Raw genomic sequence first — 27,308 nt, forward strand, 5'->3', positions numbered from 1 at the left:
GTGCCCCTGTTGCCCTGGTCTGCGCCCGCATCACATCCGCCACTGACTTGACGGCATCAGCCAGCGACTCCATCGCCGGAGGCATCCGTTCCACTACCTCCATCATCATCCGGCCACTCTCGGCATTTGATGCCCCAAACTCCCGCACACCGGTCGCCAGCGACTCGATGGCCTCAGGCATCCGTCCCACCACCTGCATGAGCTCTGTGTGGCGGCGGTCCGAATCCTCGGCCATTTTGTCCAGCTGGCGCGCCTCCTCCGAGGTGAAGGTGGCCGGACTGGAGGCGGGACTCTCCCGCTGGGGAGCAGGGGTCCGAGCTAGGCGACCCTTGCCACGTTGCTGGCGCCGAATGTCCGCAGCAACTGCACTCCCCTCCGATCCTTCCCCCCTCTGGGGGGAAGGCCGCGGCCCACCCGCAGCCCTCCTGGGTGGCTGGACGCCACTGGTCCCAGCAGCTGCACTCCCCTCCGAAAGTTGCTCCAGGCTCTCGTCCAGGGAAGACGTGTCCAACACTTCGCCCTCTGCTGCGGGACCTGAGTCCTCCCCTGATGGTCCGGGTTCCTCCTCCTCCTCCTCCTCCTGTTCGGAGTGGCTGTCACTGGCAGCTTCAGGGAGCTCTTCGTCACCAGCTGAAAGCAGGAAGGCACAAGAGTAGCTTCAGAGTGAGGAGAGGGCGTCAGCGAGGGAGTCATGACTGGTGGCATTCAGCGCATTGGTGGCACAGTGGCAAAGGAGGTAGCTCGGATGCGCAAGTGCGACGAGAGAGGGCCAAAAGGCGAGGTACTTACCATTGCCGGGCAGCGGAGGGTCGGCTTCTCCGCACGCTCTGGGCACAATCACCCGGCCTCCCATGAGGCCATTCACGCGCTCCTCCAGGGGAGTGAGCTTCTGGAACTTGGGGCGGCCTCCCCCGGTGATGTCGCGGCGCTTGCGATTATTTGCAACTTTAGCCTGCAAGAGAAAGGACGGGCTCTAAGTACGGTGTGTAGCCGTGACGTAGTGTGCACTGCCTCCCATGGTGGAATAGCTTGGCCAGAGTGTAGCCCTGATCTAGTGTGCACTGCCTCCCATGGTGGAATAGCTTGGCCAGTGTGTAAAGTGCAGAATGTGCAATTGATGCTCATGACTGTCCCAAAGCTGCTGGCTGAGGGCTGCCCATTAGGCCTTTCAGGTCCCTTTGCCCATCATGTCAGGTGTACATGCAAGAATGAGGAGGAGAGTGGAAAGGGTACTCACCCTGACAATCCTGGTCAGGTCATTGTATTTCTTCTGACATTGCACCTTGTCCCTGGGGGCATCGCCGTAGGACGACACCCTGGTGGCGATCTCCCTCCAGGCTTTGGTGTAGATGCGGTGGGTGGGATTCCTGCCAGTGTCTGGGAACAAGATCCTGCGCCTCTTCTCCAATGCTGTCAGCATGATATCCAGATCACGCTCTGAGAAGCGCAGGGCACGCTCACGGGCCTTCTCATGCGTTGCCATGGCTCCTTGGGCTCAGCAGCAGTGTTGAGGCCTAGTTTGAAAGCTGCAGTGTGCAGGGCGTGGCAGCAGACCAAATCGACCCTTCCCCCTTTAAGAGCTGGCCGGCGCCACGGGGTCTGCTGTCAATCAAAAAATGACCGCACCCGCGCTGCGCCCTGCCTCGGCGCTATCCCTCTGCACCGCCGGCTTAGCGCCTAAAGATAGTCGTGTAACGCCTCTTTTAGCGCTCCAGCAACCTCTTAGGGCGAAGCGACTGAATTTCGGCGAAGGGGGCGCAACTTTGGGGCGGGCGCTAAAGTTGGGCGGGCGCTAACGTTAGCGCCCCAAAACTGGCAAAACTGAATTTCTAGGCCTATGTCTTTCCTATTCAGGCAAAATCATTAATTAACTATTAGTTACACACACCATCAAAGATGGTTCTTATGATTGAGACTGATGACTAGGTACCTTAACATTGATAGCATGTCATTGTCCAAAGCTGCCAGCGCACAGTAATGTAAATGAGGTAAACTCCGAGCATCCAGTAGTAGCTGGGACCTGTATTTTTGGAGGTCCTGAGAGTAGGGGTTTGAAGTACAGAATTGAAGGGCTGTATCTTAGTTTGGCCTTCCAGTAGGGACCAGCGACACATGGGGCCAGAATTTGTGGTGGGTATGACGGCGTACTCTGACAGTACGCCGTCATACCGCCTTTGAAATGGACTGTAAGTTCGGGATCAAGCGCGTGCGCTAAATCCCGAACTTGCGATCTGCCAAGTTCCGACTTGACACATGATCCGCACCGATGGGGAAATCCTAATTGCTGGTGCAGAGTTGGGCTAATTGCCCACCAACTACCCAGCAATCACACCTGAAAATTTTACGGCTGATGCAAACAGGCGCAGGGCCTGCCTGCACAGCGTAATGGGATACCTCCTGACAAATCCAAGTAATTTTAAAAACTATACGAGGCCGGAAATGGAAGCATTTTAGGATTTTGTTCATGGAAATTATTTACTGTCCATGAAAAGTTTGGAGGAAGCGGTTGCTACATTGAGGTTTTTTTTTTGCACCTATGTGGAGTGTAACCTTAAAAAGATCAGTTCAGAAAGTGGAGGAAAGGGGCAAAAAAACAAACCCTCATTACTAGAGCCTTCCGGGATTTAATGTGCATAAACATCTATGTTATAAATAATGAGAGACCTCTTCTGTTTGCTGATTGTAGCACCGGCCCATGTGATCCCTGGTATGCTTCTGCACATGGTGTGCTCCAAGGATCCATGGGCCACTACACTGCCCTTTATTCCACAGCATCTGAGAGGAGCTTTTTGTTTGGGGCCTTGCAACAGGTAAGTGCGCATTTGGTTCGGATGCCGGCGGCGTAATCCTTAATTAAGCCGCCGACCGCAAAATCCGGGTCATGGTTTCTGCATGCACTGCTGTTGCATTCATGACTCTGCCCCAGTCTAGCCACAGACCTCCATGGGCTGGGGCAAGGTTTACACAGGCCAGTAATGAGGAAAGCACTTTCTATGGATGCGTGGGTGGATTGACAGCTCAGGCCATCCATGGCTAGACCCTAACATAGCAGACCTGAGCTCGGTGGTGCCAATGTATCCTGGTTAACTTTGCCACCATCTGCACTTTCAGTCAGAGGCAGCGAGTGAAAACCCCATTCCAGGAATTTTTTTTTGCTGTGTTCAGTGGCAATTGTGTTTGATAATTTATTCTACAGGGCTGTCAGAGGCCACCATGTCACATAAAGGAGGTATATGAGGGACTATTCTACTGCGCTAGTATTGGGTGGGTCTGTGATTCTGCCAGTGAGATAAGAGAGCTCAGTGTAGCAGCATATATGCCGGGAGCCACTCATGGATGCCAGTTTTATAGAATCCAAATGACAACAGCACCAATATAAAAGCCACTCTGGACAGCAGATGGCCAGAAGGGAACAGGCTAATGAGAATAGCCTGGAGGAAAAGTGTCAGTGAGAAAATAGGACAAGATGATGAGTGAAAGATAGTTTTTATTTTGTTGATTGTTTAAATCAAAATTCCTCCTTCCTGACAGTGTCCAACAGCATGATAAGCCATACATGTTGTGCTTTCTATAAATGCAGCTAATTCATTAAAAAAAAAATCAGACAATGTCACCTTATTTAACTAATAATCCAAAGATCATCCATTTCAAGTAAGATGTATGAAACCCAGTTTTCACTGAATATGTTCGAAACCTCTGGACCTCAACTTTGTTTTTTTTTAGGTTTTTGTTCCTGGACTATTTCAGAAAAGCCCAACCCCAGCCACTTTCCCATTTTTTTCTGATGCTGCTTCATCCCAGCCTCAGTGCAGCATTCTTAGGATGAGTATCACCCACGTCCTTGATCACCCCTTCGACCACCCCATCGCTTGTGGCCTCTCCATTCCCAAGGACTTGTTCACTGACAAGACTATCTCTGACTGCTTCCTCGTCTCTCTTACCACCCACATCTGCCCATAGGGAAAAATAACTCTTCCCTGTTCCCTCACTAATTCATCATCGATGCCTTTCCTTTCTCCCAACTCCCTTTCCTTTGGCACTCCACTTGTCATGACACCTCTGCCAGTGTTGGTCTGCTAAACAATTCCTTCGCCTTGGTCTCTGATGCCCTAATTTCCACCAAATCACTCCATTCCCCCCACCCCACCCCACAACTCCCCTGGTACAGTTCCCGTCTTTGCTTCCTTGCGTCGGCAGGCTGCCAACTCGAGCAAACCTGCCACATGGCTGGACTCGACATTCACTACCAGATGCCCCATGTCACTACGCGAAGAATATTGAAGCACCAGAGAGGGTACAGCACAGATTCATTAGGATGCTGCCTGGTATAAGGAAATGCAAATACAGAGAAAGACTTAAACATTGGGGCCATATTTGTTAGAACTGAGGAGATTACTGGATGATTTGATAGAGGTGTTTAAAATGATGAAAGTTTGAGACAGGGTAGGTAGAAACAGACTGTTTCCAGTAATTGACGGGCCTGAAATGAGGGGACATAGATACAAGATTAAATGTAGAAAATTTTGGGCAGAGAGCAAAAGCACCAACATCACTGCTCTCACCCCCCCCCTCCCCCTTCTCAAAATAAACATCCATGATGCTTCTTTCCTCCATCTGCTGCCCCTTATTGAACCTTCACTTCCTTTCTAACACCTTACAACATGTCATCTCCACCCAGTTGCACATATCTTCCCAGACTCCCTATTTGTATCCCTGCAGTCTGCCTTTCACTCTTGCAGCATCAAGATGGCAATGGCCAAAGTCACAAATGGCATCCTCTGTAACTGTGACTATGGTGTGTTACCCCTCCTTGACCTCTCTACAGCGTTTGATATGATTGTCTACATGATCCTCCTACACCATCTTTCCATGGGACTGCTCTTGCATGGTTACACACTTCTTGTCTTCTTAGGCAGTCCCTCGGTACCGAGGATGACTTGCTGCCACATTAAAAATGAGTTCTCAGGTGACTGATGAGTCCAATGCGGGACCTACAGTCTCTGTCACAGGTGGGGCAGACGGTGGTTGAAGGGGCGGGTGGGTGGGGTGCTTGGGTTGACTTGCGCTCCTTCCGCTGTTTGCGCTTGGCTTCCACTTGCTCCTGTCGAAGAGATTCGAGGTGTTCGGCGCCTTCCCAGATGCTTCTCCTCCACTTTGTGCAATCTTGGGCCAGGGATTCCCAGGTGTCGGTGGGGATGTTGCACTTTTCCAAGGAGGCTTTAAGGGTGTCCTTAAAGAGTTTCCTCTGCCCACCTGGGGCTCTCTTGCCGTGTCGGAGCTCTGAGTAGAGCGCTTGTTTTGGGAGTCTCATATCGGGCATGCGGATGATGTGGCCCGTCAAGCGTGGTCAAAGCTTCGATGCTGGGGTTGTTGGCCTGAGCGAGAACACTGACGTTGGTGCGCCTATCCTGCCAATGAATTTGCAGGATCTTGCAGAGGCAGCGTTGGTGGTACCTCTCCAGTGCTTTGAGGTGCCTGCTGTACATGGTCCATGTCTCTGAAGCATACAGGATGGCGGGTATCACTACTGTTCTGTAGACCATGAGCTTGGTGCCGGGTTTGAGGTCCTGGTCTTCAAACACTCTCTTCCTCAGGCGACCGAAGACTGTGCTGGCACAGTGAAGGCGGTGTTGGACTTCGTCATTGACGTCTGCCCTTGTTGACAGTAGGCTCCCGAGGTATGGAAAGTGGTCCACATCATCCAAGGCCGTGACATGGATTTTGATAATTGGGGGGCAGTACTGTGTGGCGGGGGCAGGTTGGTAGAGGACCTTTGTCTTACAGATGTTCAGTGTAAGGCGCAGGCTCTCGTATGCTTCAGTGAAGGTGTTGACAATGGTTTGGAGTTCGGCCTCAGTGTGCGCAGACACAAGCGTCATCTGCATACTGTAATTCAATGACAGAGGATGGGACAACCTTGGATCTGGACTGGAGACGACGGAGGTTGAACAGTTTCCTGTTTGTTCTGTAGATTAGCTCCACTCCAGCGGGGAGCTTACTGAGGGCGAGATGGAGCATTGCAGCCAGGAAGATCGAGAAGAGCGTTGGTGTGATGACACAGCCTTGCTTGACCCCAGTCCATACGTGAATTGGGTCTGTCGTGGATCTGTTGGTCAGGATCACGACTTGCATGTCGTCGTAAAGCAGGCGGAGGATGGTGACAAACTTTTGAGGGCAGCTGAATTTGAGGAGGACACTCCATAATCCCTCACAGTTGATGGTGTCGAAGGCCTTTGTGTGGTCAAAGAAAGCCATGTACAGCGGTTGGTGCTGTTCGCTGCATTTCTCTTGTAGTTGACGCATGGTGAAGATCATGTCCATTGTGCCCCTTAGTGGGCGGAATCCGCATTGCGACTCTGGGAGGAGCTCTTTGGCCATTGAGAGAAGGCAATTGAGGAGGATTCTTGCGATGACTTTCCCTGTGGCAGACAGCAGGGAGACTCCTCTGTAATTACTGCAGTCGGACTTGTCACCTTTCTTGAAGATGGTCACGATTACGGCGTCTCTGAGATCCCCGGCATGCTCTCCTCCTTCCAGATAAGAGAAATGAGTTCACACTTACAAACCTGTATGCTGCCAATGCATCTCTATCAATAGCTTAGTTTCTTCCCCCGCGCCCCCCCCCCGCCCACATCCCACACATAGTAAACTCCAGAGCCCCCCAAGATCAGTGCTTGGCGCCCTCATCTGTCTTCTCTATATGCTGCCTCTGTCATGAGAATGAAGAAGTGAAATACAAGGAGCCTCATGATTTATGGATTTTAGCAACAAAAAAAAATGCAGAAGCCACTCTGGGAGGTGTAGGATTCCTTCTCGGCCTGTACGCAGTGAAACGTCTTCAATCTGTAGATGTAATTAACAATAGAATAGCTGTTGCAGAATTCTCCGGACCCATTGGTCACCATAGTAACCTGCTACAGCCCAACCCAACAAAGTTGTAGAAGCAGAAATACTCAAATTTTATGAAGAATTATGCAGGACAACAGAATCCATTCCACTCCATAACTTCCTGATTATTGGAGGTGATATGAATGTAAGGCTGAGTAAAGAAATAGTTTGCTACTCATTTCATGATGATACAAATGGAAATGGAAAATTACTTCTTGATTGCACCATGGAATTCAACCTCTGGTCTACAAATAATAACTTTGCAAAGGAAAGAGGGAAATTTTGAACATCTAAATCCCCAAATGTGAGGGAGCCCAGCTTAGATTACATCTTAGTATGGAAAAAAAGTAGAAAAACAGCGTCGGGAATGTAGAAGCTTACAGCTCATTTAATACCATTGGATCAGACCATAGAATTATGACAGCAAACATTTGTCTTAGCTTAAGGGCTCCAAGACGAGTTCCAGGCAGAAATTTAGGCTGGGGTAGATTGAATAAGGATAGTAACGTGAAGAGCCAATTTACTATCAAAGTCTCAAACAGATTTGCGGACCTTTGCAATGAAAAATAGAAAACGCCATTGATGTGCCTCAATAATCCCGAGACTCGATGTTAGCAGAACAAAACAAGGCTTTTATTAACTTAGAAGATAACACGCAGTGGAGAGAGGTATCTTCCATCTGGAGCTCTGCAGTACTGGATATGAGGCCAGACTGAGCTGGCTTACATAGAGGCCAGGTATGGGCGGAGCCCTACACACAACACATTCCATACATTCCAATATACAATACAATGGTGAGGAGAAACCTGAAACCAACCACAGTCACAGGCAGTGATGATATACAATACAATGGTGAGGAGAAACCTGAAACCAACCACAGTCACAGGCAGTGATGAATGGAATATTTCATCACATTCACCCCTTCTATAGATTTAGTCTGTTCGGGGGTTTGGTAGTCCTCTGCGACCGACGTGGCTGTTGTGGTGTCGCGGGTGTCGGCTGGGTGTCCCCAGTGGCCTCCTGGGTCTCTGCCGGGGGTGCCGCCAGGGTTGTTGAAGGGGTAGTTGGTGGGGGTGCCGTTGGTCGATGTTCTTCCGGGGGTGACGAAAGAGTAGTGGGTGGGTAAGAGTTGCTGTGGTCGTTGTTGCTGCTATTGCCGTGGTTGTTGTCGTTACCGGCTGGGGCGACGTCTTTTATTGACACGGTGTCCTCCCTTCCGTCGGCGTGCCGGACATACGCGTATTGGGGGTTGGCATGGAGCAGGTGCACTGGCTCCACGAGAGGGTCCGTCTTATGGCCCCTCACATGCCTTCGCACAAATACCAGACCTGGGGTGGAGAGCCATGACGGCATGGATACGCCTGAGGTGGATTTCCGAGGAAAGCTAAACATTCGTTCATGAGGCATGGCATGAGTGGCAGTACACAATAGCGACCGTATCGAATGGAGCACATCTGAGAGGACTTCCTGCCAGCGGGAGATAGGGAGGCCCTTGGTCCTTAGAGCTAGAGTGACTGCTTTCCATACTATCCCGTTCTCTCGCTCCACTTGACCGTTACCCCGGGGGTTGTAGCTGGTGGTACGGCTCGTGGCGATACCCCTGGACAGCATGTACTGGCGTAGCTCTTCACTCATGAAGGACGCCCCCCTATCCGTGTGGATGTAGCTCGGCATACCGAACAGGCAGAACAGGCTGTTGAGGCATTTAATGACCGTGGCGCTGGTCATGTCTGGGCAGGGGAAGGCGAATGGGAACCGGGAGTATTCGTCCACAATGTTCAGGAAGTAAACATTGCGGTCGACGGACGGGAGGGGGCCCTTGAAATCTAAGCTGAGCCGCTCAAAGGGCCGTGTAGCTTTGATTAAGTGGGCTCTATCAGGGTGGTAGAACCGAGGCTTGCACTCAGCGCAAGTGCGGCAGTTCCTGGTCAGAGACCGAACTTCCTCAATCGAGTAGGGTAAGTTGCGGGACTTTATGAAGTGGAACAGCCGCGTGACCCCTGGGTGGCAGAGGTCGTTGTGGAGGGTCTGTAGCCGATCCCCGGTGGCGCTGGCACACATCCCTCGTGAGAGGGCATCTGGGGATTCGTTAAGGGCCCCTGGCCGGTAGATGATGTCATACTCGAAGGTGGAGAGCTCGATCCGCCACCTAAGAATCTTATCATTTTTGATCTTCCCCCTCTGTTTATTATTGAACATAAACGCTACCGACCGCTGGTCGGTAAGTAGGGTGAAGCGTTTGCCGGCTAGGTAGTGGCGCCAGTGGCGCACTGCCTCCACGATGGCTTGGGCCTCCTTTTCCACGGAGGAGTGTCTGATCTCGGGCCCTTGGAGGGTCCTCGAGAAGAAAGCTACGGGCCGCCCCGTCTGGTTGAGGGTGGCCGCCAAGGCAAAGTCAGACGCATCACTTTCCACTTGAAATGGAGTGTTCTCGTCCACTGCCTGTAGCGTGGCCCGCTCAATATCCTGCTTAATGCTTTTGAAGGCGGCGTGGGCCTCAGCAGAGCGGAAAAGAGGATGCTTTCAAGAGGGGGCGGGCTTTGTCGGAGTAGTTGGGGACCCATTGGGAATAGTAAGAAAATAACCCCAGGCACCTTTTCAGGGCTTTGGGAGTGTTGGGCAGGGGCAGCTCCCGTAGGGGGCGCAATCGGTCGGGGTCTGGTCCGATTTCCCCATTCTCCACCACGCTGCCTAGTATGCAGAGGCACGTGGTGTTGAAAACGCACTTGTCCTCGTTGTAGGTGAGGTTGAGTTTTTGTGCGGTTTTCAGGAACCTCTCGAGGTTCGAGTCGTGATCCTGCTGGTTGTGACCGCAGACGGTGACGTTGTCGAGGTAGGGGAAGGTTGCCTGCAAGTGGTGGTCCATGCGATCCATCTCCCTCTGGAAGACCGAGACCCCATCCGTCACCCCAAAGGGGACTCTGAGGAATTGGTAGAGGCGTCCGTTCGCCTCGAAGGCGGTGTACGGGCGGTCCTCTGGTCTGATAGGGAGCTGGTGGTACGCTGACTTGAGGTCGATGGTGGAGAACACCCGGTATTGGGCGATTTGGTTCACCATTTCTGATATGCGGGGTAGCGGGTAGGCGTCTAGTTGGGTGTACCTGTTGATCGTTTGGCTATAGTCGATCACCATCCGTTTCTTCTCGCTACCCCTTACCACCACCGCTTGGGCGCGCTACGGGCTATTGCTGCATTCAATAATGCGCTCTTTCAGGAGCCTGTCTACCTCGGTCGCGATAAACCGCCTGTCCTCCCAGCTGTACCTCCTGCTTTTGGTCGCTATTGGCCGGCAGTTAGGGGTAAGGTTCGCGAATAGCGAAGGCGGCTTTACATTCAGGGTAGCCAGGCCGCACACTGTGAGGGGCGGCTGGGACCCACCGTACTTGAGCGTGATGCTTTGGTGGTTGCACTGGAAATCCAGGCCCAAGATCACGCTCGCGCATAGATTCTTCATGATTAATACTTTAAAATTATCGTATACCGTCCCGTTAACGGACAATTGTACCGTGCAGTAACCCAGAATGGTCGATGTCTGGGTTTTATCAGCCATAGAGATGGTACCCCGAGTAGGGACCACCTTTAGGGAGAGTTGTTGTGCCAGTTCAGGGTGGATAAAACTCTCCGTGCTTCCACTGTCAATTAAACATTTAACCCGGCACCCGTTTACCTCGATGTCCACCATTGATTTGGATAGCGGGTGGGGCCTGGTCTGGTCCACTGTGACCGATGCCACTGTAGGGCCCTGGTCGAGACAAGATGGCGTCCACGCTGTCTGCTCACAAGATGGCGGACCCCACGAGGTCGGGCAAGATGGAGTCCAAGATGGCCGCTCCCACGGCGCACACGCGGCGGTGGCGGGTTTTGGTTTTCCGGCGGGGTTCCCTCTGCACACCTTCCCGGAGTGCCCCTTCTTACCACACTTAAAGCAGGTGGTGCCTTTCGCCGGGCACAGGTTTCTGGTGTGCTTTGGCTGCCTGCAGAAGTAGCAGTTGGGTCCCCGACGCGTCGCAGCTGTCATAGGGCTTCTGGGGGGAGAGCGGGGCCCCGACGGTGTCGGGCTGCCGGGCGGGGAAGATGCCTTCCAAGATGGCGGCGCCCTTGGTGCACACGTGGCGGCGTGGACGGCGCGGGCTGAAGAGTAGGCGTCCGAGTTTCTCTGGGCCACATCCAGGGATTGCGCGGTGTCCGCAGCCTGTTTCAGGTCCAATCCCGTTTTTTCCAGCAGTCTTTGCCGGATGTAAGTGGAGCTGAGGCCTGTGATAAAGGCATCGCGGACAAGCTCGTCGGTGTACACTGCGGCTCTTACATCTCGGCACTTGCAGTCTTTGCCAAGCATTTTCAGGGTGCCTAGGAACTCCTCCACCGATTCCCCGGGTCGCTGTGCGCGAGTGGCGAGCAGATGCCTAGCATACACCTCATTCGTAGGCTGCTGGTAATGCGCCTTTAAGATGTCGCAGGCGGCCAGGTACGTGTCGGCGTCTTGGATGAGGGGGTAAACCCGGTGGCTTACCCAATTCCGCAGAATTCCGAGTTTCATACTCGCAGCGTCCGTAGCGTCTTTGACGGCTGCGGAATTGTCCAGGAAGAATTCCATACACATAAACCAGTGTCCGAAGCGTGCTGATGCGTCCGGAGCATGCTGATCCAAATCCAAACGTTTGGGTTTCAGGAGTTGATCCATTGTGTTGAAAAATAAGTTAATAAAATTGATGTGCCTCAATAATCCCGAGACTCGATGTTAGCGGAACAAAACAAGGCTTTTATTAACTTAGAAGATAACACGCAGTGGAGAGAGGTATCTTCCATCTGGAGCTCTGCAGTACTGGATATGAGGCCAGACTGAGCTGGCTTACATAGAGGCCAGGTATGGGCGGAGCCCTACACAACACATTCCATACATTCCAATATACAATACAATGGTGAGGAGAAACCTGAAACCAACCACAGTCACAGGCAGTGATGATATACAATACAATGGTGAGGAGAAACCTGAAACCAACCACAGTCACAGGCAGTGATGAATGGAATATTTCATCACAGCCATCAGAAGAATCTTCACCCCGGTAACATCAGTAGCTGAAACAGCACCAAAAATAATCCCCAAGAAAGCAAATCACTTGAAATCTGATCTCAAAAATCATCCACATATTCTGGAAAAGAGAGAACTCTTGACAGTCACATGACAAAGGTAATGTTACAATAGAACAAGCAAGAAAATATTTGAAAAAGGCATATGAGCAAGCTGAAGCTGTTGGCTCCTACAATCACTATAAAGACAAAATGAGGATCATCAGTAGAAATGTATACATACATACAAAAGAAGGACAAGAAAAGACCAGCTGGTCCATCCAGCCTGTCCTATCCCGACATGCGCCTTCAATCTCCTCCTCGTCACGCAATCTCCTGGGCGAGGCAAAAAAACAGAAAGAGAAAACTTAGGTCACATTTTGGAAAAAAACTCTGGGAAATTCCTAATGCTGACCCTGGATACTAGCCAATCGTGTAACTGGACACAAGAAGACCCTAAAAGGAAAATTAAAAGGATAGAATGCAGAAACAAGGAAATAACCATGGAAAGATCACTTTGAAAAGCTTGTTGGGTCAAGAACTAGCCTTGGTAGATGAAAATCATTGAACACATGTCAGAAAAAGAACTTGACATTAGCACCGAGCCAGTTACTCATGAAAAACTAGAAAAAACAATTGCACAAACCAGATCAGTAAAAGGCCCTGGACTGGATATGATTTTGGAAACTGCAAGACATGCAAAATTACATTCTACGGCTGTGTAACCATACTTTCACCAAGTATAAAAAGCCGGAAGAATTCTTCAAAAGTTGTATCGTACCACTTTCTAGAAGGAAATTTAAACTTCACAATCAACTACAGGGGAATATCATTTACATCAACAGCGGCAAAAAATTACAACAGACTACTATAAATAGAATACTCAACTTGTGTGGGATACAGAAATTCCTATAGAAGAATTAGCATCATGCATGATGAATAAAGTGATGTGAGGATAGTCATAGGAGCTCTGATGATATTCGACTGATGATGATATAAATGGAAGTTGTTGCTGAGTGAAAGAGATCTATTCACTTCAGTCATGCTAAGAATGCAGGGACACCTCAGTGACCCATATTTATGAGGGTAAGAGGAAGGGGAGGTCAGTCGGGGAGAGCATTGTACATAGTAGTAAACAGATAGTGGTACAGGGGGAGTTTTCCACAATGGCCTAGTTCTTGTGGTGTTGAACACTACAGATCAGAAGGTCCCAGATTCAGTCTTGGTCAGTGCTGAGCTAGCTGATCTCAGTTGGGCAGCACTGGGGTATGTAAATAGTTTCAATGCTCATTAATTAGGGAGGTGAAAAATCAGCCAGGATTCCCCCACCTACTCACTATCCAGTAGACTTTGGCTGAGAAAAGAATCAGGCTCTGATGTGATGCCCTCCATAGTCAGTATCTTGCTGACACTGAAAGACTGTGCCGGGAGTGCATATCGAGGATTCAGGCACAAAAGATTGAGGTGCCCCACAAAATTTCCCAGTCATTAATTTTAACCTCCACTGACCTCCATGCCCAAATTCCCAATATAAGAACGTAAGAATTAAGAGCAGGAGCAGACCATATGGCCCTTCAATAAGATCATTGCTGATCATCGACCTCAACTCCACTTTCCCGCCCGATCCCCATATCCCTTGATTCCCCTAGAGTCCAAAATTCTATCTATCTCAGCCTTGAATATACTCACCGACTCAGCATCCACAGCCCTCTGGGGCAGAGAATTCCAAAGATTCACAACCATCTGAGTGAAGAAATTTCTCCTCATCTCAGTCTTAAATGGCCGACTCCTTATCCTGAGACTATGACCCTTAGTTCTAGACTCTCCAGCCAGAGAAAACAACCTCTCAGCATCTACCCTGTCAATCCCCCTCAGAATCTTATGTTTCAATGAGATCACCTCTCATTCTTCTAAACTCCAGAGAGTATAGGCCCGATCTACTCAATCTCTCCTCATGGGACAACCCTCTCATCCCAGGGATCAATCTAGTGAACCTTTGTTGCACTGCCTCTAAGGTATGTGTGTCCTTTCTGAGATAAGAAGACCAAAACTGTGCACAGTACTCCAGGTGTGATCTCACCAAAGCCCTGTACAATTGTAGTAAGACTTCCTTACTCTTGTACTCCAATTCCCTTGGAATAAAGACCAACATGCCATTTGCCTTCCTAACTGCTTGCTGTGCCTGCATGCTAACTTTCTGTGTTTCCTGTATGAGGACACCTCAATCTCTCTGAACACCAACATTTAAAGAAATATTCTGTTTTTCTATTCTTTTACCAAAGTGAATAACCTCACATTTCCCCACATTATACTCCATCTGCCACCTTATTGCCCACTCACTTAACCTGTTTATATCCCCTTTGCAGGCTCTTTGTGTCCTCACAGTTTACTTTCCCACCTACTGTCAGCAAACTTGGATACATTGCAATCGGTCCCTTCATCTAAATCATAAATATAGATTGTAAATAGCTGAGGCCCAAGCATCGATCCTTGCGGCACCCCACTAGTTGCAACCTGCCAGCCGGAAAATGACCCATTTATCCCCGCTCTCTGTTTTCTGTCCGTTAACCAATCCTCTATCCATGCTGATATATTATCCCTAACCCCCTGAGCCCTTATCTTGCATAGCAACCTTTTATATGGCACCTTATTGAATGCCTTTTGGAAATCCAAATATAGTACATCCACTGGTTCTCCTTTATCTTTAATAGAAATCTGTGCCGCTGGCATGCAAAGCTCTGCACTGGGAGCATAAGTTTGTAAAATCTGATTTTATAGTCTAGGCTTGCGTACTCACACGTGACCAGAAGGCAGCTGCAGCCTTTTGAAGTGATCTTCAGCATGAGTCAGTGATCAGGTGAGGAGGGGACAAAATTGGAGGGAAAGAAATGGGGATGGTGTGGATAGGATTGCGGGTCAGTCAAGAGTAATTGATTCCTCTTGGCACGTATACAGTACATAATGTTATGTTCCAATACGCAGTGGTAACAGCCTACTGAATATCCTGACACGGTCTACAGGCTTTCCTCACGTCACAAACCCCAGAAGACAATAAGCAGAGCACCATGTGGTGTGCCATGCCATACAGGCCAGGATGCTCCCAGGTACAATTCCCAGTCTGCATTAAGTTAGCTAATCTGAATAAGGGTGAAGGTGGAGATGCTGCAATTGGCCTCAGTCCCCTGGTCAAGGGCAGGGAAAAAATTTAGCTACGGTTCCCATTCCTGATAGCTACCCAGTGACCCCTGCTGAAACTGCATATGTGTGGAGTGGAGAAAATAAAACAATACCCTTACGGGAAATGAGAAGAAGGGTTAATTCATATTTGAAATTAAAATAGAAATAAGGATTAAAGCAAAAGCTAACCCTCTTTTAAGTTCTTTAATAACATTCTACATCTTCATAATTTAACTAGTATTTTTATTTAGTTGGGTGTTAGACACGTGGGCATGCAGTAAGGTTTGGGCGGATCATTCATAACTAAGGGGTCACTGCCTGCTTCTGATATCCGGACTAAAGGCAGAATGTGGTAGCTGATTATTGCCTTCATCTGCAAGCGTCATGAATCAAGACCATTTAGAATGTCCTCATTATTAAACTGCAGCCAGAGCTGTAGTATTCTTTCCAGCATTTTATGATTTTGTTTCAAATTTACTGCCTCTGTAGTACGTAATATGCTTTTTACTTCTGTGAAATCGTCACTCCATTTAATTAAGATGTAATAGCCTGTGGTTCCAGCAGAGGGAGGCATTGTCTGCAATTTATGACTGACAATTTAACCTACAGTGCACTCACTTTCACAGAATCATAGAATCTTAGGGGGCGATTTTGTAAATGGGGGCGTGTTAGAGGCGGGACTGTTGCTTGTCGGGTCGATGTCCCGCCTCCATCAATTTTTGACCAACCCACGCTATTTTCCCTTGATTGACCTTGTTAAGCCCGCCCAGCGGGCTTAGCAGGCCAATCAAGGGAAAGCCGGTTACAGAGCACGTCAACGTATGACGTTACATCTGTCAAAAAAATACATTCTCTGCAGTTTGATGAGGTCTTGCATACAAGACCTCATCAACCTTCTTTCTTTTACAGAAATTAGATGGTTGTTGCATATGAGAATGAAACATCCATCTCTCATCTGCAACACGGAGGTCCGAGAGTCTCCGCATACAAATCAACTGAAGCCTGCAGGAAGAAACAAAAGTAAGTACACTTTTAAAAACACTTTGCACTTACCTCAGATACTCACCTCTACACTCTTGCACCCATCACTTACCTTCACACCACAGTTTTGCACCCCGCAGACCCAGTCCATGCCTTGCTGAGCTGGCGTGTTTTGGAGCCTTTGGGAAGCCCGCACTTGAGGGCAAAAAGGGGATAATCCTATTATCTGCCGGTTAACTACCTGTTAACAGGCAGTTAATAGGCTTTAATCCCTTCCCGCTTCCAAGGAGACGGGACCCGGTGCGGGACGGCTACCCGCCTCCTGGGACCCGCCCCCAAATTCTGCCATTTTCCCGGTAGTCCCACCTCCATACCCACCTCCCCAGGCTGGCAAAATCGCCCCCTTACACTGCAAAAGACCATTCGACCTGTCACGCCTGTGCCAGCTCCTTAAAGAACTAGCCACTTAGTCCCGATCCCTTGGTGTTTCCTCATACCACTTTGTAGTACAGAGCAGCAGTGATACCCGCCCTCCTGTATGCTTCAGAGACATGGACCATGTACAAAGCACTGGAGAGGTACCACCAACACTGCCCCTGCAAGATCCTGCAAATCCATTGGCAGGATAGGCGCACCAACGTCAGTGTTTTCGCTCAGGCCAACATCCCCCGCATCGAAGCTTTGACCACACTTGATCAGCTCCAATGGATGGGTCACATTGTCCGCATGCCCGATATGAGACTCCCAAAACAAGCGCTCTACTCGGAGCTCTAACATGGCAAGAGAGCCCCAGGTGGGCAGAGGAAACGCTTCAAGGACACCCTCAAAGCCTCCTTGAAAAAGTGCAACATCCCCACTGACGCCTGGGAATCCCTGGCCCAAGACCACATGAAGTGGAGGAGAAGCATCCGGGAAGGTGCCAAACACCTCGAGTCTCTTCGCCGGGAGCAAGCGGAAGCCAAGCGCACGTCAACCCAAGCACCCCACCCACCTGCCCCTTCAACCACTGTCTGCACCACCTGTGACAGAGATGGTAGGTCCTGCATTGGACTCATCAGTCACCTGAGAACTTATGTGGAAGCAAGTCATCCTCGGTTCCGAGGGACTGCCTAAGAAGAAGAGTATCACAGAATTTCATAACTATGTCCTACCTACTTGGTGCAGTGATTTAGTTTTTTTTGCGATATAAAAAATAATGAGGTTAATCTTTTCTTTCAGCCCTGCTTTCCTTTCTCACTCCTCCGCCAGTTTCTGCCCAGTGTCTCCCCTGACAGCAGTAACCGATCTGAGGATACAGTTCCAGAAATGCTATGTCTTGTGGTACCTTGCCAGGGTGGCCATTTCTCATATATATGCCAAGGCACTGAGTGTCTGTAGAATTCACCTGTCGGTGCCGAGTTTTGTCTTCAAACAACATTCATACATGCACTTTCCAGGCGGGATCACTGGAAGTGACCGGGAGTGGGAATCCTGTCTGACTTACTTTCTTGCCGAAGGACAATGAGGCCAATTGGAATTTCTTTTTTGTTAGTTGAAGGGGTATGATTTTGCAATGCTGCCACTAATTGGTCTAATGGGCAGAACCCAAGCCAATAAACAGCCAGCAGAGAAAGGAGAATGTTACCCCATCAATTTAGATTGGGTTGGAAGTTGAAACCTCAATTCCAAAGGTGACAGGATGATGTTTAATCAATCAATTTACCACTCAGTCCCTTCCTGTTACTTTAATTGGTTCTACAGTTTGTTTTTGAAACTCTATTAATTATGGGAAGCCTGATTCAGAGTTGTCCTATAATCTCCAACTAGGTGATGTTGTCCAACCCAGTGCTGGAAAATGCGGTCAATGTGGAGGCCGTTGAGATGTTGAGGGAGAACCCGACACGCTATCGAGAAATGGTTTTGGAATGTGTCAGAGCCAGCAAACAGCTTAAAGAAAGTAAGATCTTTGGTGTTATAAGGGTCATTGAAATATTCATATAGTGAAAATGTTAGGCATGTAACTCCCTGGCTGCCAGGTTTTTAAAAACTTTAAAAGCCCACAGGGCTGAGTCAAGGAAACGACGATCATTTTTGAATTTAGAAATGAGGATTCTTTTTTAAAAAAAAACTCTGTGCAGCTCAGTTGATAAGTGAATTGTTTGGTGTGAAACTGATCCATATAGGCCAGCAAGGTCCCAGGATTGATCCTCAGTATCACTGAGTTTGCTACTATTAGCTGGGGCTATGGTGGTGGGTCTGAGCAGCTCTGGGTTAGAGAGGGGAAAAATTAACCAGAGTTCCTGCTCCTGATCGCTATCAGGTGCCCCTACTGGCAAATGCACATATGTGCAATAGAAAATACTGCGGATGCTGGATGAGCACCTTAAATTTGGACAGATTGGACCTGGGTATGATTTCCCGCCGGGCGAATAACCTATTGTTATTCTTCATCAAGAACTATCACTTGAGAAAGATACTGGAGTGTCTTCAGGAGAGAAGGGGAGAAAATTGGTAGGAAAAAAACATTTCTCACAAGTTTTAATATAAAAAACAAATGGGATCTCTGATTCAAATATGTGAGTGTATCGGTGCTGCTTCCAGCTCTTGCCCTGAGTTAGAGATTGCATTAACTGCTTTATATTCCTCCCATCTCTTACCTTTACATGGCCCTTCTCTAACTCTTCCATTCCCTTCTTTTGCTGGACTTCTCTCTTTTTCTCTAACTTTGAGGATGTGCTTTCCACAAATATCAATTACAAGCCTACTGACTGCAACAGCTATCTGATTATACTTCTTCCTTACCCATTTCCAAAGAGGACTCCATTCCTTTCTCCCAGTTTCTCGTGTCCATCACAAGTGCTCTGATGATGCCACCTTCCACACCAGACCTTCCAAAATGTCTTTGTTGTTCCTCAGCCAAAGATTCCTCAATCACTTCCATTCCATTTCCCATGCTTCTGCGCTCCCTCCCTTCCCCTTCTCCCGCTACTATGATGGGATCCACCTCGTCATTGTTTTCCATCCCATCAGCCTCCACATTCGACAGATTATCTTTCCGCCACCTCCAACATGATCCCACCACCAAACACATTTTTCTTCCCACTCCCACTTTCTGAGATGACCGTTTGCTCCATTACACTCTTCCACCTATCATTTGCTGTAATTCCTCTGGCATCTTCTCATGCAATAGCAAAACACCTCTTCCCACACAACTATCTGGGGCCCCGAACACACGTTCCAGGTGAGGCAGTAGTTTACCTGTACTTCCTGCAACCTAGTACAATATTGGAGAACTGCTAGTGCTTGTGGAAGAATAGCCCATCAGCAACTCAGAAGAAAACAGGAGGAAATTGGAGAGAGGTGGGGGGAGCTACAAAAAGCTGTAAATTATATGGAAGGAATGTGAGTATGACTTGGGAGGAACTTGTACACATCAGAGATAACATTATGATATAAAAAATGTATACTGCATCTGGCAATCATAGACCTACACCTCTACAGTGTTGCAGACTTCACAGTTGGAATGCTGAAAGGAGGAATAACTGCTTAGAGGATTTTAATCTGTCAGCTCAGTTTAGTAATGCAAGGTGGAGATTTGGGTAAATAAGAAGTACAAGGTGACATTGTTGATTCTTTGTATGGATACTGGAGTCTCTCAAGTTTGCCTTTGCCCCTCAGCAGCTGGAGTCAAGTTCGCAGTTAAGTGTTTTCCCACGACCCACTTTCAAGACCAAGCTTCCGCTGTACCTAACAGCAAGCTGCTAAGGTGAGTAGATAAATAGAATCCAGATATCAGTAATTAACACTTGGATATTCCAGACACACACAACTCTTGTAAATGTAATAAATTTGATGAAATGAGAACACAATGGTGGATAGTATATTTTCTAGTAACCACCCTCTGGAACTTCCTCCCTCAGTATCTCTACCTTGTCATCTCCTCTCGGCTTTTAACATTTTCCTAAAGATCTTTCTCTTCAGTCGAGTTTTCTTCCCTTACGAACCCCCCTCCTCCCTTCCGCTGCCTCACCCACTCTTGACATCTATTAGTAAGAACTATTAAAGTCACTTTTTTTGACTATTTTAAAACCTGCATTTTTAAAGTGTTTTTCAGTTTTTATTTTTAACATCAAAAACCAGAGGGAAAATGGAGCCCAAAAAGGGTCAATTCAGAAAAATCAATAGAAAAATAGTTTTTATTTTGAACATCAGGTAAACATGAGGGAACCAATGAACACTGGGGTGGTACCAGGACATTGGAAACAGGCTAATGTGGTGCCCATATTCAAGAAGGGAGACAAAATAGATACAGGCAACAACAGACTTGTGCAAAATAATGGAAATGATTATCGGGAGTAAACTGAAGCATCATCTGTACAACATTAACCCTGGTTAACAACAGCAGTCGGCATGGATTCCGCAAGGGAAGATCCTTCAAGTCCAATCTCCTTGGCTTCTTTGAGGAAGTGACAACCCAAGTAGAATGTGCCAAGCCCTATGACTTAGTGTACCTCGACTTCCAAAGGGCTTTTGATAAAATTTCATACAAAAGGCTATTAATTAAACTCAAAGCTATGGGATTCAGGGTAAACACTGGGAATGGGTAAGAAACTGGCTGAAGTATTGGGAAAAAATGAGTACAGGAAACTTTGGTTTATCCAGCAAAATTCAGGAGTTGGTTCAGTAAGTTTTTTTTCTTTTCGTTGCTTTATTTTCACCAGTCAGGCTCTGCAAGGTCTAGCTAAAGCTGTTGCTTAGCTACAGAGACGCTTGCAAGCTACAGCCAACTCTTTAGAAGCTGTTGCTAAGCAACAGGGTTTGTTGCTAGATACAGAGCTCAAAAGCTTCCGTATGTTTTAACATTAGTGCTGGTTTGTCCGGCAGTTTTGATGGGACGGCAACAGCTCGGTCCCGTCGGTGCCAGATATCACAAAGTTTCCTGTACTTGTTAGAGGAGTTATGCCAGAGTTGGGGGGAAATACTTAGTGAGGTACCTCAGAACTCAGTGTTGGGACCACTGTTTTTTTCTAATTTACATAAATGACCTGCATTCAGAAACTCAAATGGAAAGTGGTCAAATTTACAATTGATACCAAACTAGGAGGACGGTGAAATCTGAATAGACAGCTCCAAAATCACACAATGTGCTGGACAAGATATGTAAGCGGGCAGAGCAATGGCAGATGAAATTTAATGTAGACATGTAAAAAGTGCTACACATAGGAAGTGAAAACAGACAACATGCATACTCGAGGAACAGTGTTGAAATAGCTAAGGATGAAGCAGAAACAGACCTAGGAGACCTAGTAGACACAATGCCAAACATGTCCTACCAATGGAGAGCAGCAATCAGCAAAGCCAGTAGAATGCTATAATATATAGCCAAAACAATACAATACAAGTCAGAGGACGTCATGATCAAACTGTAAAATCTTCGGATTAGACCACACCTTTAGTACTGCATCCATTTCTGGTTGCTGAGTTACAAGGGGGACAATCGGGCACTGGAGGCAGTGCAAGGAAGAGCCATGAGGCTGATCCCAAGTGTTAGGTGTTTGAGTTATGAGGAAAAACTGGAGAAACTTGGGATTTTCAGCTTAGAAAGGAGTCACTTGAGAGGTATATATGATTGTTAAGGATATAGGAAAAGTTAACCCAGAATATTACTTTAAACTGGGGGAGTAGAACTAAGAGATACAGGTTCAAATTACTAAAAGGGAATTTTAGGACTGATAGGGAATTTTTTTTTACGCAAGGAATGATCAACAAGTGGAATAAACTTCCAGATAAAGCAATGAAGGCAAAACCTCTGGAGTCATTTAAGAAACAATTGGATACCATAATAGGTATTGGGTATGGTACCCAAGTGATAATGGTATCCATTTTCAAGCATATTATAGTAACAAAGGTTTTATAGAATTGACCACTTGCAACAATATCAAATATCTTGGTTAAAAAAAATAAGAAAGTAATCTTTCTGTTTGCAATTGTGAGCGATCAGGGTTGGAAATTGGACTGAGATTCATACTGCTGGATCTCTGAAACTTTTGCACTGAGATCTTAGGCCTGCTTAAAGTGCTCTCATTCTGCCATCTGGAGTGAGCCTTAAGGAATTTCAATGAACAGTGAGATTTTAAAGGACAGGAGATTTTGATCCAATTTTGCAGTAAGATTTTAGTACTGATTTTTGTAAATTTTGCCTTCCACATTTAAAAAAAAAATACATTTTAAAGTTCTTGCATTTGTTTGTCATACTGTAAGTAATGCTTATATGAAGCCTAAAATAAAGAAAGAAAAAGAAAGACTTGCATTTATATAGCGCCTTTCACGACCACCGGATGTCTCAAAGTGCTTTACAGCCAATGAAGAACTTTTGGAGTGTAGTCACTGTTGCAATGTGGGAATAGCTGAACAGTGATAATTCAGTGAACAGCTGACTGTAATTGAAGCATTTACAAGATTTCAGCAGAAGAGGAAGAGCAGAAAAAAGAGAAATAATATGAGCTCTTACAATATAAACTTCGATGGGAGGAACAGTGGAAGCTCCAGAGTGCTGTGGTGTTTGGAAGTCAAGTTCAAGTTAATGGTGTGAGTTGATTTTGAAGTGCCCTAAGTACACTATTTCGTTGGTGAATTCGAACAAGAAGAAAGAAGACCTGTCGGGGAGGACTGTGGACAAAGAGCTGGATTGCCTACACATGCTGTTATGTCACCAACTGTGTGCAAGGACTGCCACATCTACCTGGTGGTGATCAAGGGGAACTGGCTTTGCTCAAGGATGCCCCAGGCCATCAGAAGCAGCTGCTTTCCTGCAGTGATGAAAACTTGACAACCATCAATAGGCCACATGTAAATGACTGAACCAATTTGACAACATGCCATGGATGAACAAACTATCAATTGGTGTTGACACCCATTTGGCACATCAAGACTACCCCTTCCAACAGATCATGGATAATTTGAACCTCATGGATTGCCTTGATGCATTCCATCCCCTGAGGGAGATGTGTAACCACAGGTTAAACTTCTAAGAAGATAAACTTCGGTGAAGTTTCCAAGCCTTGAAAGTAATCTGACAAAAAAATGAGGATATCAATCTAACAGAAGACGTTTCCATTGTTACAAGAAGACTGGAGCCATAGAGTTTAATTTGAGCATCACTGTCACTTCCTCTTTATAACTTTCAATACTGTTGTTTTATCTAATATTCTCACCTTTTCTCTCATCATCTCCTGAAGGCACTGATTCAAGTTCCATATGCATCAAATGAAAGGATTGTTACTAGTCCTAGCCCCTTTCGGGCTACCCTGGATCAGGCGTATTCCCTAGACGTTCACCTTCAACTAAAGTTGGAGGTAGCTGAATCCTAAAGATGCTTAATTGGGTCTAAAGGTCCAGACTATCTCTCCCTAAAGGAAAGGAACGACCTGAAGATGTTACCGTCCTCCAGATAGCACTTTTAATAAGTTTATCTAGACTGTAACCTTCCGGATATTATTAGGGTCCGGAAAACTCCTCCAGAATTCTGCAACTCCTCACCAAAGAGTGTACAGAGATTGAGTTTGCGAGTTTGATACAGAAGTACTATGTGAGAGAACTCTAAAAAAAAAATATATAGATTTATTAAAGAACCGACATGTAACTTACAGCTGGTGATTCAATTGCAACATTAACAGTTCCAAATATAGAAAACTTACAATTCTATTATCAGAGATCCTTATTCTCAAATCTTAACTTCGTTACATTTTTACATTCCATAGTCTTATTCCAGGATATCCACCAAAATCAAATACCTTTTGATCCCCGAGACTCAGAGTTGAAAACTTACAGAGCCTGCCTCTGAAGCCTGAGAATCGCTTTGCCCCTTTCAGCAAATCTATCTTCCCATTTGAAAGTTCTATATTTATACCCTTTTTTCAGTGGTATATATCCTTTGAACTTTTCTGCTGATGTAAGCTAATTATCTCTAGTCATTTTTCTGTTGACTCCTTCTATTACAGTCACTTCAGCTGTAGCATTAAGAATTATGTTTCCTCCTTTAGGTGTTCAAAGCTTATCATAAAAACAATGTGACAGCAGTGGTTCTATTTGATGTCATTTTTATCAAAGTCTCCTGTTTGTATCTTTTGCATTTAGAACACCTCAACTGGTTGCAACACAGACTTCGTGTCTCCTAGGTGTTCCAAGTTCAACACAAAACAATGTGATGGCTGGTGCCTCCCGTGTTTCATTTCATGTTATTTTTACGAAGGCATATGTTTCTTTAATTTTATGTGATTCTTTCCCGAAGTGTTGGTTTAAAACAATTTAACTGGGTGTATCATTGTCTTTTTTCCAATGTTGCAGACTTAGAGGAACCTCCAACCTGCTGCTTCAATAGGGCTATTATTTCAGTATCAACAACCCATCTTATCTCAAAAGCCTGTATGCTGTTTACAGCTTTTGATTGTTAAGGCTTCCAAACCCAGTATGTCATGTTTTAATAAGGCTTTTAATAAGGCTTTTTCTTTCATAGGATGGTGTATTTTTCTGAATATGGCTATTCCTTCACACAAAAACCTTCTGTTACCTCACCAGGTGATCATTCTTCATGTGTTGAATCTACACAGTAGTGTTGCCTTGCTATTTGACTGTGAAAGGCATCACAACCTACCCAGATCTTATCTTATCTCCTGATGTCCAAATGTGCGCCCTATCTAGCACAGGTCACTGGATAGCAGTCATTACAGGCGTAGGGTTTTCCCCTCCCTCGTCCAGAGTGACGGAGGCCAACAGTAGCACCCCTTCTGCTGCTCTATCAACTATAATGGGCCGGATTTTGCGGTCAGCGGTGAACGTATGGCACCAGCCGTTCATTACATTTGCATTGCCCACAGACACTCTATGGGATTTTGCACTGCAACTTGCTGTGCTTAGAAAGCCCTTTCAGCAGAGTGCCCTCTATAGGGGATCTGTGACCTGTGTGAACAGGGTAAGCAACTGTGTATCACCTTAACCAATCAGATTGAAGACTACTGAGACACGCACAGTCTGAACCAGGAAGTGTAAGTTAGAATATTTAATTCAATGTCAAATCAGGTAGAGAAAGTGAAATAAAGAGAAGGAAAGAAAGATGTGATTAAGAGAGATAAAAGAGACAGAGAAATTTTTACAATTTTTTTTCACATCTCCAACAAAATCTAAAGGCATGAAACTCCACACTTGTAAAAGTTAATTTTCAGAGAGGTTGTTTGGCACTAATTAAGACTTATCATGGTTTTAACTTTTACTTACACTGGAATGGACAAGCCCTAACCTTTCCTGGCGAGTTTAGTGGGTATCTGTCATGTAAGTATCGCAACTTCATGCACTTCCATGTATTTCAATGCCGAGTCTCTCGGCGAGCCTCTGGAGGAGCAGGTCAACTTGAACAGTAACTTCCTGATTTCCGTGTTTAACTGTGCATGTGCAATCGCTGGAAGTTACAGTCCGATTTACACTTTAATAACGGTGAGTGCTGCTAACCTCGACATTATTTCTACAGCAAAATCCGGCCCATTCTTAATTAGATATTTAGCTGCTTCCCTTTTGAAAGGAATGAATGCAATATGCTGAAATTTTCCTCATTTGAACGGCGGGAAGATTGACTGAACTTTGTTTACTTAAAATAGAGTCTGGTATTTATTTAAACTTTGTTTGATTTCAGTATCAATTCCTCTAACCTTTTCAGAACTGCACACCTGTGTGATCTGTACACTGTTATCTTAACATATGATCTCATCTTCAAAAGCCTCTGAAGAGCATCTCCATGTGTTTGTTATAACTAACGCTCAATGGCTTTTCCTTAAATATCTCAAATTTCAGCCAATGCTAAGGGCTGGCTGGCCTTTTGGGTACTTTCTGCATTCCCCGCTTCCATCTAAATTGTTGCTTGGGGTTAGTTGTGATCTGTAGGAAATAGAATAATCATTGGAAAGTGTTCTTTGGAATGTGTGTGTTAACTCTTTAAGCACTAAAATTTGAGTGTAGTTTCAATGATTCAACTCCCAGAGGTGTGCTGCATCATTAACTATGAATATTGGAAACTATAATTAAGTGGACTGCCAGGACCGGGGAACAAGGCGCTGTCTCCTCTGTCAAAGGTTGATGTACAGGTCCACCAGAGAAAATTTGAAAAAGGAGTAAAAGAAAGAACTTGCATTTATATAGCACCTTATCATGTCCTCAGGACGTCCCAAAGTGATTCAAAATCAATGGATTACTTTTGAAGTATAATCACTCTTTTACTTGCTGTTGTGAGACCTTGATGCGTGCAAGCATGGCAGCCAATCTGCACACAGCAATTGAATGAATGACCAGGGCCCTGAATTAGCGGTCGGAGGCTTCCCACGATCCGCAAATAAAATGCCCGCGTACATGGTGGTCCGGGAGGTACGGAGATTCACAGTCCTGGGTCTCTCCGGGTACCCGCAGGTCGAGGCCCACGTACCCCAGGCATCCCATTTCCGTATGTATGGAAAGCCCATAAGCATGAATGGGAATACCCAAAAAAAACACGTACACATCAAATAAATAAATAAATAATAACACATTTAAATTTAATGAAAATGCCAAAACCACTGCCACTCTCCCTGCCTTCAAAAGCCTCCTAGCACTCCTCCTCTTTAACTGTGCCTTTGGTCTCGCCCCCTCCCCACTGAAAACCTGCCACTTACTGTCAAGAGTCACACTTGAAGAATGGCTACTTGGCTTACTCTAACTCTAACATGAATCAGTGCCTTCAGGAGCGAAGGGGAAAAAAGAGAAAATCAAAAGAAAACAAGAGATTTTTGTTTTTCTGTAACCTCCGTATGCCTATATCTGTCTCGTTCCCATTTTTTTGATTGATTCCTTTGGACCTCTTTTTTACAGGGGGAGTTCTGTGAGCATTGCTCACTTTTTGATCAATAGTAAAAACAGTACCAAGCTAGACTTTCATCTTTCACCTGTTACCTTTTGCAAGCTCAATGCACCATTTTAACAATTTGTGTACATGCATGAGAGTGGGTAAGCTCTTCTTATAATTAACATGAATAATTATGCCTCACTGCAGAATTAAAAGGATCGCTTTTGATGAATATTACAAGACATGGACTGAAATTGCCACATCGAAAGCAACAGAGAGCTGCAAAGATTCAAGTACGGTAATACACCCATTAGGGTGCCTTCTTCTACTCACTTTTTTTTTAAGGTATCAT

The 27,308-nt window shown here is 46.4% G+C and overlaps 1 protein-coding gene across 3 annotated transcripts in view; it reads left to right on the forward strand.

Moving 5' to 3' along the window:
• The window catches only part of LOC147122029 (ubiquitin-conjugating enzyme E2 U-like), a 92,949-nt gene that overhangs the window by 26,128 nt on the left and 39,513 nt on the right, over nt 1–27,308 (forward strand). For 2 of the 3 annotated variants that reach the window (XR_015077665.1, XM_085982695.1), the window contains exons 5-7: nt 17,920–18,049; nt 19,771–19,858; nt 27,164–27,249. Coding sequence is in view for 2 of the 3 variants with exons in the window: in XM_085982695.1 (XP_085838821.1) it covers nt 17,920–18,049; nt 19,771–19,858; nt 27,164–27,249 (304 nt within the window). In the remaining variant the exon portion in view is untranslated. The remainder of the gene's footprint in view (nt 1–17,919; nt 18,050–19,770; nt 19,859–27,163; nt 27,250–27,308) is intronic. The other variant, XM_085982696.1, reaches the window with a different exon arrangement.

Source organism: Somniosus microcephalus, chromosome 3 (assembly GCF_052327205.1).
Source record: "Somniosus microcephalus isolate GS21.2 chromosome 3, FLI_Smic_1.0, whole genome shotgun sequence".
Classification (NCBI taxonomy): Eukaryota; Metazoa; Chordata; class Chondrichthyes; order Squaliformes; family Somniosidae; genus Somniosus; species Somniosus microcephalus.